Below are 16819 nucleotides of genomic sequence, written 5' to 3'. Positions count from 1 at the left end.
GATGTCATTTACAAAATAGCTTCCAACACTCTACTCAGCAAATTGGATGTAGTCTATCACAGTGCCATCCATTTTGTCTCCAAAGCCCCATATACTACCCACCACTGTGACCTGTACGCTCTTGTTGGCTGGTCCTCACTAAATGTTCGTCGTCAAACCCACTGGCTCCAGGTCATCTATAAATCACTGCTAGGCAAATCTCCGCCTTATATTAGCTCATTGGTCACCATAGGAACACCCACCCGTAGTATGCGCTCCAGCAGGTATATCTCTCTGGTCATCCCCAAAGCCAACACCTCCTTTGGCCGCCATTCCTTCCAGTTCTCTGCTGCCAATGACTGGAATGAAATGCAAAAATCTCTGAAGCTGGAGACTCTTATCTCCCTCACTAACTTTAAGCATCAGTTGTCAGAGCACCTTACCGATCACTGCACCTGTACAAAGCCCATCTGAAATTAGCCCGCCCAACTACCTCATCCCTATGTTGTTATTTATTTTGCTCATTTGTACCCCAGTATCTCTATTTGCACATCATCTCTTGCACATCTATCATTCCAGTGTTAATACTAATTGTAATTATTTTGCACTATAGCCTATTTATTGCCTTACCTCCATAACTTGCTACATTTGCACACACTGTATATATATTTTCTGTTGTATTTTTGACGTTATGTTTTGTTTTACCCCATATGTAACTCTGTGTTGTTGTTTTTATCGCACTGCTTTGCTTTATCTTGGCCAGGTCGCAGTTGTAAATGAGAACTTGTTCTCAACTGGCTTACCTGGTTAAATGAAGGTGAAATAAATAAATAAAAAATAAAATAAAAAAAGGACAAAGTGAAAACATGTTTTTAGACATTTTTGAAATATCTCATTTACAAATTTTAAGTATATATTAATATACTTAAATTAAATATATACTTAGTATATTAGTTAATAATTTTTATTTAAGTATTCACACCACGCTGAGTCAATATATGGTAGAATCACCTTTGGCAGAGATTACAGCTGTGAGTCTCTTTGGGTGAGTCTCTAAAAGCTTTGCACACTTGGATTGTGCAACATTTACCCATTATTATTTTCAGAATTCTTCAAGTTCTATCAAATTGGATGTTGATCGATGCTAGACAACCATTTTCAAGTCTTGCCATAGATTTACAAGCAGATTTAAGTCCAAACTGTAACTCTGCCACTCAGGAACATTCCCTGTCTTGTTGATAAGCAACTCCAGTGGAGATTTGTCCGTGTGTGTTTTAGATTATTGTCCTGCTGAAAGGTGAATTCAAATCAAATCAAATTGTATTGGTCACGTACACATATTTAGCAGATGTTATTGCGGGTGTAGCGAAACGCTTGCGTTCCTAGCTCCAACAGTGCAGTAGTATCTAACAATTCACAACAATACACACAAATCTAAAAGTAAAAGAATGGAATTAAGAAATATATAAATATTAGGATGAGCAATATGTAGGAGTGGCATTGACTAAAATACAGTAGAGGTGAAAAATCTGTCGATGTGCCCTTGAGCAAGACACTTAACCCTAATTGCTCCTGTAAGTCGCTCTGGATAAGAGCATCTGCTAAATAACAATATATATACAGTGGGGAGAAATAACATAGCTAGTTGGCTAAATAGCTAAAGTTAGCTGGCTGGCTAAGATAACTGCATATACAGTGGGGAGAACAAGTATTTGATACTATTTGGCTGGAGTAATGGAGAGGACAGTGTTTCGCTATCACAGGTGGTAATCTATCACAGGTGGTAATCTATCACAGGTGGTAATCTATCACAGGTGGTAATCTTTCAACTTCACCGCATCAAAGGGACGATGGACGGGGCCATGTACCGTCAAATCTTGGGTGAGAACCTCCTTCCCTCAGCCAGGGCATTGAAAATGGGTCGTGGATGGGTATTCCAGCATGACAATGACCCAAAACACATGGCCAAGGCAACAAAGGAGTGGCTCAAGAAGAAGCACGTTAAGGTCCTGGAGTGGCCTAGCCAGTCTCCAGACCTTAATCCCATAGAAAATCTGTGGTGGGAGCTGAAGGTTCGAGTTGCCAAACGTCAGCCTCGAAACCTTTAATGACTTGGAGAAGATCTGCAAAGAGGAGTGGGACAAAATCCCTCCTGAGATGTGTGCAAACCTGGTGGCCAACTACAAGAAACGTCTGACCTCTGTGATTGCCAACAAGGGTTTTGCCACCAAGTACTAAGTCATGTTTTGCAGAGGGGTCAAATACTTATTTCCCTCATTAAAAATGCAAATCAATTTACAACATTTTTCTCATTTTTCATCTCTGGATAAGAGCGTCTGATAAATAACAATATATATGTCTCAATATAATAGTATTATATAATTATATACATTTAAAATACACTTTTAAAATAAAATATTTTCCTCAACTGCGATACCCATTCCAGTCAGCAGATGGCGATGTGTGTCTTTCAGGCGATGCTGAAAGCGTGACGTATAATCTAGTGGACGGGAGGCAACAGTCAACCACCTCCGTAGCTTGTTAGCCAACAGCCGAAAGATTCAAGCTCTAGACGCTTTCGGTGTATATTAGCTACTGTGTTTTAAACACACTTCGGTCGTATCTACTTGTTAACCTATTTAATTTAATATTAAGTTGTTATTAGTCAGCTACAGTAGCTGGCTGGTTAAGTTAGCACTAGCCTAGCTAGCTAACATCCCCGACCATGAGCTCACTAAGCTACTCTCCTCCTGCTAAAGAAGAGGAGGTCTGCTGGACGGAGAAAGAAGCTCTAGTGAAAGAGGAGGAGGAAGAGGAGGATGTTACAATACAAAAACAAGTAGAGGGTGAAGCTGTTACCGTGAAAGAAGAAGAGAAAGACGTTACAGTGAAAGAAGAGGAAGACGCGTTCAGAGTGAAAGAGGAGGAGGATGTTACAGTGAAAGAAGAGGAAGACGCGTTCAGAGTGAAAGAGGAGGAGGATGTTACAGTGAAAGAAGAGGAAGACGCGTTCAGAGTGAAAGAGGAGGAAGATGTTACAGTGAAAGAAGAGGAGGAAGAGATAGAGGAGGATGCAGTTTTTGGAGTGAAGAAGGAGGGAGAGATTACTGTCACGTTGAAAGATGAAGAGGATGAGATAGGAGATCTGATTAACACCAGTAAGTACCGCCTTAAATGTGTTTTTCACTTTGGATATTTGGAGTTCGCTCGTCAATTCAATGGAGAGAAATGCTATGCTACTAGCCTCATGTTATGAATTTGCAAAGCCATCTCCTATAGTGTTTTTTCTCAAAGTTGTCGGTATGTCACGTGTCCTACTTATCAGTACACTCAGAACAACTTAAGCATTACGAAACTTCTATTCGATCAAGTAAACATCACGTAGCACGTAAGCCATTCATTTTGTTGACCAACCTGGACCAGCTCACAGACCTCCATACAAAAACTCCACCTGCTGGAAGGAGAGATATTCCCGTGAGTTGGTTCTCTCTCTTCCTCTATGGCTACACTAGCTTGTGCTAGCTAGCTAGTAATCTCCTTCCCAGACACTTCCACGCAGTGTGGGACGAGGTTAGCCAGCTAGCTACATTCCCTCGGCGTAAAGCAGTGCTCGGCAGGCCGGGGCTAAGGACACAGTGTACCGATGCAAAATCGGCAGTGTATCAAATACTTGTTCTCAAACATATACTCATTAAAATACAAAAACACAGTCATGGGAAGATATATTGAGACCTAGGTGTCTTTTACACATGTATATACAGTGGGGAGAACAAGTATTTGCTACACTGCCGATTTTGCAGGTTTTCCTACTTACAAAGCATGTAGAGGTCTGTAATTTTTATCATAGGTACACTTCAACTGTGAGAGACGGAATCTAAAACAAAAATCCAGAAAATCACATTGTATGATTTTTAAGTAATTCATTTGCATTTTATTGCATGACATAGGTATTTGATACATCAGAAAAGCAGAACTTAATATTTGGTACATAAACCTTTGTTTGCAATTACAGAGATCATACGTTTCCTGTAGGTCTTGACCAGGTTTGCACACACTGCAGCAGGGATTTTGGCCCATTCCTCCATACAGACCTTCTACAGATCCTTCAGGGTTCGGGGCTGTTGCTGGGAAATACGGACTTCCATCTCCCGCCAAAGATTTTCTATTGGGTTCAGGTCTGGAGACTGGCTAGGCCACTCCAGGACCTTGAGATGCTTCTTACGGAGCCACTCCTTAGTTGCCCTGGCTGTGTGTTTCGGGTCTTTGGACTGATCCATTGTGGAGGCCTGTCTGAGTGGACTGATCCATTGTGGAGGCCTGTCCGAGTGGACTGATCCATTGTGGAGGCCTGTCTGAGTGGACTGATCCATTGTGGAGGCCTGTCTGAGTGGACTGATTCATTGTGGAGGTCTGTCTGAGTGGACTGATCCATTGTGGAGGCCTGTCTGAGTGGACTGATCCATTGTGGAGGTCGTGGGGATGGCACAGTCCATCACTCTAAGACATTGTATATGGTTAGAACAATGGTGCAAAACTAATAAAAATTATATTATTTCATAACAAATGCGCTTTCTCCCTCGTTGGATAGCAGTCGCTGTCCACGGTTCTGAAACAGTCTTCAGTGCGACGTTGAACAGGCGCCTTTCCCTAGACCATGTTGCATGTGCATAATAGGGCATCCAATGGTGGAAAACCAACGTTTTGGAAATACATAACACCATCTAACCAAAATATCATAAAACGTTATCTATATGCAGTTATCTTAGCCAGCCAGCTAACTTTAGCTATTTAGCCAACTAGCTATGGTCCATATCAAATCATGTTATCTATATGCAGTTATCTTAGCCAGCCAGCTAACTTTAGCTATTTAGCCAACTAGCTATGGTCTACGAGCTGGAGCCCAACTTCCGGAGACCCAGTTAGAACCCAACTAACAAAACCCAACTGAAACATAACTGCAGATCAAAAGAGCAGAGATATACAGAATGATGGCAGGGGAAAATCCCCAACATCCAAACTAGACAGATTCCAGATGTCAGTCAGCTAGCTCGCTAGCAGTAAAGCCAAAAGTGGGAAAAAGTTATAAAAACTCCCGTAGTCTACTTCCCAGAGAACATGCTGAGAAGTAGTGATGAGGGGGAAACGAAGCTTCCTGTAGCATTGACGCTTTCCAGCCAAATGTGTCAAAAATAGGTTCATTACTCAAGGCTTTGAGCAACACAGAATTTAGAACAGCCACATTTTTATAGATGACATCCCACACGCCCTACTGACTGTGCAGCGTAGCCTTTATGTCTTCTACTAAACCACTGGCCGTGTTGGAGAGCATCAAATCCATGCTGCATTGTGGGTAAATGTTGACTGATTTATAAATAATATAATGAGTAGTTATTTATGATGCAAGGTGATTTGTAGATCAGTCAATCGGCAGTCGCCTGCATTTTGTCGGCTGCATTGTCGAACAAGCCTATTACTAAACCAATCAGGTGGTTGTTTGACGAAATGAAGCTTCAGACGTCATTGATCACGTGCTGCTGATAAAGTGATACAGGAATCGGCACACTGCTTTGAAGTATGCTGCTTAGGGATTTCAACGCATTCCTTGTAGCTCCGGTATCAAACCTAAGATCCCTACTGAAAAGTTAACAAAACAAAAAGGAACGAGCAGGTCTGATTTTCTCTTTGGTTTTGAGCCCACGGCAAGAAGGCAACAGAGCCTATTGTGGTAACAGGTTCACACTAGATAACACAACCACACAGTGCATGAAAAACATGAGGCGTGGCTAACGTTATCCAGCTTGAGCTAGCTTCCGAGCTAGCATACAAACTCGGTAGCACAGAGTAGATCCTCCATATGACGTTGAGAAATAGTGCATTGTGGGTAGTTTAGAAGATATCCGGAAATAAGTTAATAAATATGTAATAACGCAAAAACATAACTGTTTGTACTTAATAGGTAACCAGATCGTGACTACAACTAAGTTCCTAAGTCTTTAACCACACTGTGTTGTTACATTGGTGAGTAAAAACTCATGCTTCCTACCCTTTAACTTTTTGTCTGAAAATAAAATCTACATTTTACTCAACTTCGTTACCCACTCCAGTCAGCAGATGGCGATGTGGGACTTTAAGGCTATGCTGCTAGTGTGACGTATAATCTAGTGGACGGGACGCTTCTTTCAACAGCAGCAACAGTTAGTCAGACACCTCGGTAGCTTGCTAGACAAAATAGCCCAACCAATAAAGCTCTTTAGACGCTTTCGGTGTATATTAGCCACTGTGTTTTAAACCCACTTCTGTCGTCTAGTTAGTTATCCCATTTAATTTCATATTTACGGTGTTGTTGTTATTGGTCAGCTAGCTGGCTGGTTAAGTTAGCACTAGCCTAGCTAGCTAACATCCCCGACCATGAGCTCACTAAGCTACTCTCCTCCTGCTAAAGAAGAGGAGGTCTGCTGGACGGAGAAAGAAGCTCTAGTGAAAGAGGAGGAGGAAGAGGAGGATGTTACAATACAAAAACAAGTAGAGGGTGAAGCTGTTACCGTGAAAGAAGAAGAGAAAGACGTTACAGTGAAAGAAGAGGAAGACGCGTTCAGAGTGAAAGAGGAGGAGGATGTTACAGTGAAAGAAGAGGAAGACGCGTTCAGAGTGAAAGACGAGGAGGATGTTACAGTGAAAGAAGAGGAAGACGCGTTCAGAGTGAAAGAGGAGGAGGAAGAGGAGGATGTTACAGTGAAAGAAGAGGAAGACGCGTTCAGAGTGGAAGAGGAGGAGGATGTTACAGTGAAAGAAGAGGAAGACGCGTTCAGAGTGAAAGAGGAGGAGGATGTTACGGTGAAAGAAGAGGAAGATGCGTTCAGAGTCAAAGAGGAGGAGGCTCCCGTGTTTGGAGTGAAAGAGGAGGAGGAGGAGATGACTGTCACATCAAAAAAGGAGGAGGAAGAAGAGGAGGAAACTGGATATCTGGTTCCGGTTTCCCAAAGGCATCTTAAGGCATCCAATGGTTCTAATGATGAACTTAGCAGTAAGATGCTTTTGAGAAACCGGGCCCTGATTAACACTAGTAAGTACTGTCTTAAAAACAGAAGCACAAACTCTGCAGTTGTTGAACTGATGTGTGGTGTTAAAGGTGAAATCTGCAGTTGCTACATCCATATTTGGACTTTTAAATTATTTATATATAGCCATTGATTCTTGAAGAATATAACACATGCCTCATGAGCTTAGTTCAACTGTCGTACCCCATCAGATCCCAAAATAAGCTTTTTTTACTCCAATGTTTAGAAACAGTGTAAATGTAAATCAACACTGTATAGCCTCAACATGGTTAAAACTATAATGTTGATATCATGGATGGTCAGTCCTTGCATCCATAGGTCTGTCTATGAATGTGACAGTAGTTACATTTCTCCAGCCCCATCCTCATCTTATTACCAAAACAGTGGTGGAATGACAGCTTTGTTATTGTTTGAACTGCAGATTGTTTGATTGATGTGTGGATTTTTTAAAGGGACAACCTAGGATTTAAACAGCAGCAAAATGGCTGCACAGAGACTTGGTTTGGTAAACAGCTGAGGGATGGGGGCTGGAGAAATGTAACCACTCTCAAATTCATAGAGAAAGCTATTGAAGCAACCTTAAACCAAAACCTAGCGACCTCATCAACAGTTCAGACATCTTGGTATAACAGTTAGAAGGTGTTGGCTTGACAGTCTCTGGACCCAGGTTTGAGTCCAGCTCAGGGCTAATTCAAAATTCTCACACAGGGTAATGAGTGGAGAACAGGAGGGCTTCATAAAGAAAAACTAACAGGTCTGTGAGAGCCGGAATTCTTACTGGTTGGTAGGTGATCAAATACTTATGTCATGCAATAAAATGCAAATGAATTACTTTAAAATCATACAATGTGATTTTCTGGATTTTTGTTTTAGATTCTGTCTCTCACAGTTGAAGTGTACCTATGATAAAATGTACAGACCTCTACATGCTTTGTAAGTAGGAAAACCTGCAAAATAGCCTAATGGTAGCTAGCTAGCTAACATTGAACCTAGTTGGTTAGCTTTTAGCTACCTGCAGATTCATGCAGGGTAGTAACGTAATGAGTTGGGATTATGGTTAATTGTTTAGCTAGCTAGCTAACATTGAACCTAGTTGGTTAGCTTTTAGCTACCTGCAGATTCATGCAGGGTAGTAACGTAATGAGTTGGGATTATGGTTAATTGTTTAGCTAGCTAGCTACATGTCTAAACAAAAGACTCCACTATGCAAGTAACCATTTCACTGTACCCGTTTACACCTTCTGTATCCTGTGCATGTGACAAATACACTTTGATTTTATTTGATATAGTGTGTGTTTACCAGCGACGGTAATGTGAAGAACGTTACCTGCACCAAAGTCAAATTCGGATATAACGTTAGGTTAGGATATAACGTTAGGTTAGGATATAACGTTAGGTTAGGTTATAACGTTAGGTTAGGTTAGGATATAACGTTAGGGTTAGGTTAGGATATAATGTTAGGTTAGGTTATAACGTTAGGTTAGGTTAGGATATAACGTTAGGGTTAGGTTAGGATATAATGTTAGGTTAGGTTATAACGTTTAGGTTAGGTTAGGATATAACGTTAGGTTAGGATATAACGTTAGGTTAGGATATAACGTTAGGTTAGGTTAGGATATAACGTTAGGGTTAGGTTAGGATATAATGTTAGGTTAGGTTATAACGTTAGGTTAGGTTAGGATATAACGTTAGGGTTAGGTTAGGATATAATGATAGGTTAGGTTATAACGTTTAGGTTAGGTTAGGATATAACGTTAGGTTAGGATATAACGTTTGGGTTAGGTTAGGATATAACGTTAGGGTTAGGTTAGGTTAGGATATAACGTTAGGGTTAGGTTAGGTTAAGATATAACGTTAGGGTTAGGTTAGGTTAGGATATAACGTTAGGGTTAGGTTAGGATATAATGTTAGGTTAGGTTATAACGTTTAGGTTAGGATATAACGTTAGGTTATGATATGGCAGGTAGATTAGTGGGTAAGAGCGTTGTGCCAGTAACCGAAGGTCGCTGGTTCTAATCCCCGAGCCGACTAGGTGAAAAATCTGTCGCTGTGCCCTTAAGCAAGGCACTTAACCCTAATTGCTCCTGTAAGTCGCTCTGGATAAGAGCGTCTGCTAAATGACTAAAATGTAAATGTAAAATGATATAACGTTAGGGTTAGGTTAGGATATAACGTTAGGGTTAGGTTAGGATATAACGTTAGGGTTAGGTTAGGATATAACGTTAGGGTTAGGTTAGGATATAACGTTAGGGTTAGGTTAGGATATAACGTTAGGTTAGGTTAGAATATAAGGTTAGGTTAGGTTAGGATATAACGTTAGGGTTAGGTTAGGATATAACGTTAGGTTAGGTTAGGTTAGGATATAACGTTAGGTTAGGTTAGGATATAACGTTAGGGTTAGGTTAGGATATAACGAATGTAGAATGCCCTGCTTTTATTTAGTCACATTCCAACCGTAAGCTATTTTCTGTAATTAGCTCACCATTAACTTGTAAATAATGATCTTGTTGTGAGTTTATTTTCATGTAATAATTAATACAAATTAGCTAAAGTAAAGACGACGTCAGCTATATGATATGGTTATTATTTGAACTGGCTAGCCAGCTAACTTAACGTTAGCTAGCTAGCTAACAAGCTAGAAACTAACCAAAACATTGTTTAGAAAGTTGCTTTTAATTGCCTAGTTTGCTAGATTGACATATACTAAATTCATTTTTAAACAGATGGGTTTATTGGTGTTTAAATACACTAGTTACAGTGAGGGGAAAAAAGTGTTTGATCCCCTACTGATTTTGTACGTTTGCCCACTGACAAAGAAATGATCAGTCTATAATTTAAATGGTAGGTTTATTTGAACAGTGAGAGACAGAATAACAACAGAAAAATCCATGTCAAAAATGTTATGAATTGATTTGCATTTTAATGAGGGAAATAGCTACTGTTATAGCTTGCCATTGTTTACAGAAGTCTTCTAAGTCCCTATAGCAACAAGCCATTGTTTACAGAAGTCTTCTAAGTCCCTATAGCAACAAGCCATTGTTTACAGAAGTCTTCTAAGTCCCTATAGCAACAAGCCATTGTTTACAGAAATCTTCTAAGTCCCTATAGCAACAAGCCATTGTTTACAGTCCCTACTAAGGTCAGGACAGAAATATGCTCTCAGGCTAGATTTTAATTTGTTCAACCAAAGTTCCTCAAAGGACCTGATGATACAGTGGGGAAAAAAAGTATTTAGTCAGCCACCAATTGTGCAAGTTCTCCCACTTAAAAAGATGAGAGAGGCCTGTAATTTTCATCATAGGTACACGTCAACTATGACAGACAAAATGAGGAAAAAAAATCCAGAAAATCACATTGTAGGATTTTTTATGAATTTATTGGCAAATTATGGTGGAAAATAAGTATTTGGTAAATAACAAAAGTTTCTCAATACTTTGTTATATACCCTTTGTTGGCAATGACACAGGTCAAACGTTTTCTGTAAGTCTTCACAAGGTTTTCACACACTGTTGCTGGTATTTTGGCCCATTCCTCCATGCAGATCTCCTCTAGAGCAGTGATGTTTTGGGGCTGTCGCAGGTCATTCACTAGGTCCCCCCGTGTGGTTCTGGGATTTTTGCTCACCGTTCTTGTGATCATTTTGACCCCACAGGGTGAGATCTTGCGTGGAGCCCCAGATCGAGGGAGATTATCAGTGGTCTTGTATGTCTTCCATTTCCTAATAATTGCTCCCACAGTTGATTTCTTCAAACCAAGCTGCTTACCTATTGCAGATTCAGTCTTCCCAGCCTGGTGCAGGTTTACAATTTTGTTTTTGGTGTCCTTTGACAGCTCTTTGGTCTTGGCCATTGTGGATTTTTGGAGTGTGACTGTTTGAGGTTGTGGACAGGTGTCTTTTATACTGATAACAAGTTCAAACAGGTGCCATTAACACAGGTAACGAGTGGAGGACAGAGGAGCCTCTTAAAGAAGAAGTTACAGGTCTGTGAGAGCCAGAAATCTTGCTTGTTTGTAGGTGACCAAATACTTATTTTGCACCATAATTTGCAAATAAATTCATTAACAATCCTACAATGAGATTTTCTGGATTTTCTTTTCTCAATTTGTCTGTCATAGTTGACGTGTACCTATGATGAAAATTACAGGCCTCTCTCATCTTTTTAAGTGGGAGAACTTGCACAATTGGTGGCTGACTAAATACTTTTTTTCCCCACTGTATAGGCCTAGATATTGTTTTTGTCTTTAAGTGTTTTAGGTTTTCCCTAATTGTAATCTACTCCCTTTAGTACTTGAAGTTAATAAAGTATTTTGTTGAAATCTTTTCTTTGTTATTTCAGCACTACTACCTCACTGCTTTAGCACACGGCCACATTCCCATGTTCCAATGTGAATTCTTTAATTATTTAAGAGATGGGGTTGGTCTACGGCTGGAGAGAACGATGCTAAATGGGCGTGAACAAAGAGCAGCACTGTAGCTATACAAACAAATAGGTAAAAAGTCATCTGGCAACACTGCTTAGGGTTTCAGCAACTTTAATAATGTATTTCTAGCCTACAATCATCCACTATACTACTGTGGAAAATTAAGACTAAATATGGCTGTTGTTGTTCACTTGACTGTCTTATTAAGACAATTGTCAAAAAAGTTTGTAAAAGCGTTTCATTATCATGGACATCACCTTTTAGCTAAAATAAACAGTGGATTTCTGCTGTTGTGGGTCTTTAACCATCTGTCTGACTTTGTTGTTCACACAGGAGAGAGACGTGACTATTGTGAATCCTCTGGGGAACCTCAACAACATCATGAAGCTGACGAGGCAGAGAAGAGTCTCTCCAGATCAGAACACCTCAAGAAACACCAGCGGAAACCCACAGGGGAGAAATCTCACCATTGCTCTGACTGTGGGAAGAGATTCACCTTAAAAGCAGTACTTAACAGACATAAGAGAACACACACAGGAGAGAAATCTTATAGCTGTGATCAATGTGGGAAGAGTTTTCCACACTCAAGCAACCTGAGGGTACATCAGAGAATACACACTGGAGAGAAACCTTACAGCTGTGATCAATGTGGGATGAGTTTTTCTCAGTCAAACATCCTGATAACACACCAGAGAACTCACACAGGAGAGAAACCTTACAGCTGTGATCAATGTGGGAAGAGTTTTGTTGAATCTGGAGCTCTGACTATACACAAGAGAACACACACAGGAGAGAAACCTTACAGCTGTGATCAATGTGGGATGAGTTTTTCTCAGTCAAACATCCTGATAACACACCAGAGAACTCACACAGGAGAGAAACCTTACAGCTGTGATCAATGTGGGAAGAGTTTTTCTCAGTCAACCATCCTGACAAGACACCAGAGAACACACACAGGAGAGAAATCTTATAGCTGTGATCATTGTGGGAAGAGTTTTGTTGAATCTGGAGCTCTGACTATACACAAGAGAACACACACAGGAGAGAAACCTTATAGCTGTGATCAATGTGGGAAGAGTTATGCTTATTCAAACATGATGATAATACACCAGAGAACACACACAGGAGAGAAACCTTATAGCTGTGATCAATGTGGGAAGAGTTTTGTTACATCTAGCCATCTGACTATACACCAGAGAACACACACAGGAGAGAAACCTTACAGCTGTGATCAATGTGGAAAGAAATACTCCCATTCACGTTCTCTGATTAAACATCAGAAAATACATACATGAGTTGTTTCATGATATCAATAAAATAATGTCACAGTGTAGAATGTTTTTAACATTATAGTAGGACTATTTTAATTAATGTCACGATTCAGAATGATTTTAACATTTAAGTAGAAGGAGTATTTTAATAAATAATGTCACAATGTATGAATCACTCCAAAATATAGCTGACTGTCTTCTGCAGGTTGTCCTCTAACCAGTGAGGTAAAAGTTATCTCCCATTTCCATGTGTTTTTTTTGTTGTGTTAGTTTCAACATCACATACAACCTGATTTCCCCCATAATCGATATCAGTGATTTATTTCCACTTGTCAAAACAACACAAGTATTATGATTACTATTGTGTTTGTGTCGATAGTACATGTTATGTTTATGTTTTCAATAGATCACAAACTGTTTTTTCATATTGGTTATTGATTTGGACACATTAAAACTGTTTTGACATTGTGCTATCCCACCTAACAAAATGTTTTTTAAAAGAAGACTATGCCGGTCGTCCAATCATCCTTGATGAAAACCTGCCAATAGGACAATGACACTAAGCACACAACGCAGGAGTGGCCTCGGGACAAGTCCCAAGCCCGGACTTGAACCCGATCTAACATCTCTGGAGAGAGCTGAAAATAGCTGTGCAGCGACGCTCCCCATCCAACCTGACAGAGCTTGAGAGGATATGCAGAGAAGAATGGGAGAAACTCCCCAAATACAGGTGTGCCAAGCTTGTAGCGTCATACCCAAGAAGACTCAAGGCTGTAATCGCTGCCAAAGGTGCTTGAACAAAGTACTGAGTAAAGGGTCTGAATACTTATGTAAATGTAATCTTTCCGTTTTTTTAACTTTTATACATTTGCTAAAATGATTAAACGCATTTTGCTGTCTCATTATGGGGTATTGTGTGTAGATTGATGAGGAAATAAACAATTCAATCAATTTTAGAATAAGGCTGTAACGTAACAGTCATGGGGTCTGAATACTTTCCAAATGCACTGTATATACTGTATCCATGGTTGGATAGGTATACTTTCCACTGTATATACTGTATCCAGGGTTGGATAGGTATACTTTCCACTGTATATACTGTATCCAGGGTTGGATAGGTATACTTTCCACTGTATATACTGTATCCAGGGTTGGATAGGGATACTTTCCACTGTATATACTGTATCCAGGGTTGGATAGGTATACTTTCCACTGTATATACTGTATCCAGGGTTGGATAGGTATACTTTCCACTGTATATACTGTATCCAGGGTTGGATAGGTATACTTTCCACTGGATATACTGGATCCAGGGTTGGATAGGGATACTTTCCACTGTATATACTGTATCCAGGGTTGGATAGGGATACTTTCCACTGTATATACTGTATCCAGGGTTGGATAGGGATACTTTCCACTGTATATACTGGATCAAGGGTTGGATAGGGATACTTTCCACTGTATATACTGTATCCAGGGTTGGATAGGGATACTTTCCACTGTATATACTGTATCCAGGGTTGGATAGGGATACTTTCCACTGTATATACTGTATCCAGGGTTGGATAGGTATACTTTCCACTGTATATACTGTATCCAGGGTTGGATAGGTATACTTTCCACTGTATATACTGTATCCAGGGTTGGATAGGTATACTTTCCACTGTATATACTGTATCCAGGGTTGGATAGGGATACTTTCCACTGTATATACTGTATCCAGGGTTGGATAGGGATACTTTCCACTGTATATACTGTATCCAGGGTTGGATAGGTATACTTTCCACTGTATATACTGTATCCAGGGTTGGATAGGTATACTTTCCACTGTATATACTGTATCCAGGGTTGGATAGGGATACTTTCCACTGTATATACTGTATCCAGGGTTGGATAGGGATACTTTCCACTGTATATACTGTATCCAGGGTTGGATAGGTATACTTTCCACTGTATATACTGTATCCAGGGTTGGATAGGGATACTTTCCACTGTATATACTGTATAGGGATACTTTCCACTGTATATACTGGATCCAGGGTTGGATAGGTATACTTTCCACTGTATATACTGTATCCAGGGTTGGATAGGGATACTTTGTAAATGTAATCCATTAGTTACTAGTTACCTGTTCAACATTGTCATCAGTAACATACATGTTGGATTACCCTAACTCAGTAACGTAATCAGATTGCTTTTAGATTACTTTCCCCTTAAGAGCACAGGTTAGTACCACAGTCATAAAATCTGACTTTAAATCTAACCTTAACCACACTGCTAACCCTAATACCTAACCCTAACCTTAAATAACCCTAACCTTAACCACACTGCTAACCCTAATACCTAACCCTAACCTTAACCACACCGCTAACCCTAATACCTAACCCTAACCTTAACCACACCGCTAACCCTAATACCTAACCCTAACCTTAACCACACCGCTAACCCTAATGCCTAACCCTAACCTTAAATAACCCTAACCTTAACCACACTGCTAACCCTAATGCCTAACCCTAACCTTAACCACACTGCTAACCCTAATGCCTAACCCTAACCTTAAATAACCCTAACCTTAACCACACTGCTAACCCTAATGCCTAACCCTAACCTTAACCACACTGCTAACCCTAATGCCTAACCCTAACCTTAAATAACCCTAACCTTAACCACACTGCTAACCCTAATGCCTAACTCTTACCTTAAATAACCCTAACCTTAACCACACTGCTAACCCTAATGCCTAACCCTTACCTTAAATAACCCTAACCTTAACCACACTGCTAACCCTAATGCCTAACCCTAACCTTAACCACACTGCTAACCTGAAATAACCCTAACCTTAAATAACCCTAACCTTAACCACACTGCTAACCCTAATGCCTAACCCTAACCTTAACCACACTGCTAACCCTAATGCCTAACCCTAACCTTAACCACACTGCTAACCCTAATGCCTAACCCTAACCTTAACCACACTGCTAACCTGAAATAACCCTGCTTGTCAACCTGCTTAAGAGGCATTAGAAGAAGACAAAAAATAATATGACCAATTGAACATCAGGATAAATCAATGTTAGAGTTTACATACAGTTGAAGTCGGAAGTTTACATACACCTTAGCCAAATACATTTAAACTCAGTTTTTCACAATTCCTGACATTTAATCCTAGTAAAAAATTCCCTGTCTTAGGTCAGTTAGGATCACCACGTTATTTTAAGAATGTGAAATGTCAGAATAATAGTAGAGAAAATGATTTATTTCAGCTTTTATTTCTTTCATCACATTCCCAGTGGGTCAGAAGTTTACATACACTGAATTAGTATTTGGTAGCTTTGCTTTTAAATTGTTTAATTTGGGTGAAACGTTTCGGGTAGCCTTCCACAAGCTTCCCACAATAAGTTGGGTGAATTTTGGCCAATTCCTCCTGACAGAGCTGGTGTAACTGAGTCAGGTTTGTAGGCCTCCTTGCTCACACACGCTTTTTCAGTTCTGCCCACAAATGTCCTATAGGATTGAGGTCAGGGCTTTGTGATGGCCATTCCAATATCTTGACTTTGTTGTCCTTAAGCCATTTTGCCACAACTTTGGAAGTATGTTTGGGGTCATTGTCCATTTGGAAGACCCATTTGCGACCAAGCTTTAACTTCCTGACTGATGTCTTGAGATGTTGCTTCAATATATACACATAATTTTCCTTCCTCAAGATGCGTTTTACTGTGTACATAGATACTTTTGTACATGTTTCCTCCAGCATCTTCACAAGGTCCTTTGCTGTTGTTCTGGGATTGATTTGCACTTTTCGAACCAAAGTACATTCATCTCTAGGAGACAGAACGTGTCTCCTTCCTGAGCGGTATGACGGCTGCGTGGTCCCATGGTGTTTATACTTGCGTACTATTGTTTGTACAGATGAACGTGGTACCTTCAGGCATTTGGAAATTGCTCCAAGAATGAACCAGACTTGTGGAGGTCTACAATTTTTTTTCTGAGGTCTTGGCTGATTTCTTTAGATTTTCCCATGATGTCAAGCAAAGAGGCACTGAGTTTGAAGGTAGGCCTTGAAATACATCCACAGGTACACCTCCAATT

At 40.1% G+C, this 16819-nt stretch overlaps 1 protein-coding gene across 1 annotated transcript; it reads left to right on the top strand.

The window, feature by feature from the left end:
- Positions 1 to 2521: 2521 nt before the first annotated feature.
- Positions 2522 to 13631, top strand: LOC311124278 (uncharacterized protein). Its single transcript, XM_084198447.1, has 2 exons — positions 2522 to 3137; positions 11793 to 13631. The coding sequence occupies exons 1-2, from the start codon at positions 2705 to 2707 to the stop codon at positions 12752 to 12754; spliced, it is 1395 nt and encodes a 464-aa protein (XP_084054573.1). The 5' UTR covers positions 2522 to 2704; the 3' UTR covers positions 12755 to 13631.
- The last annotated feature ends 3188 nt before the right edge of the window (positions 13632 to 16819 follow it).

Source organism: Coregonus lavaretus (assembly GCF_964263955.1).
Source record: "Coregonus lavaretus genome assembly, contig: HAP1_SCAFFOLD_69, whole genome shotgun sequence".
NCBI lineage: Eukaryota > Metazoa > Chordata > Actinopteri > Salmoniformes > Salmonidae > Coregonus > Coregonus lavaretus.
The sequence above is the reverse complement of the archived record's forward strand: the minus strand, read 5'-3'. Positions and strand labels throughout refer to the sequence as shown.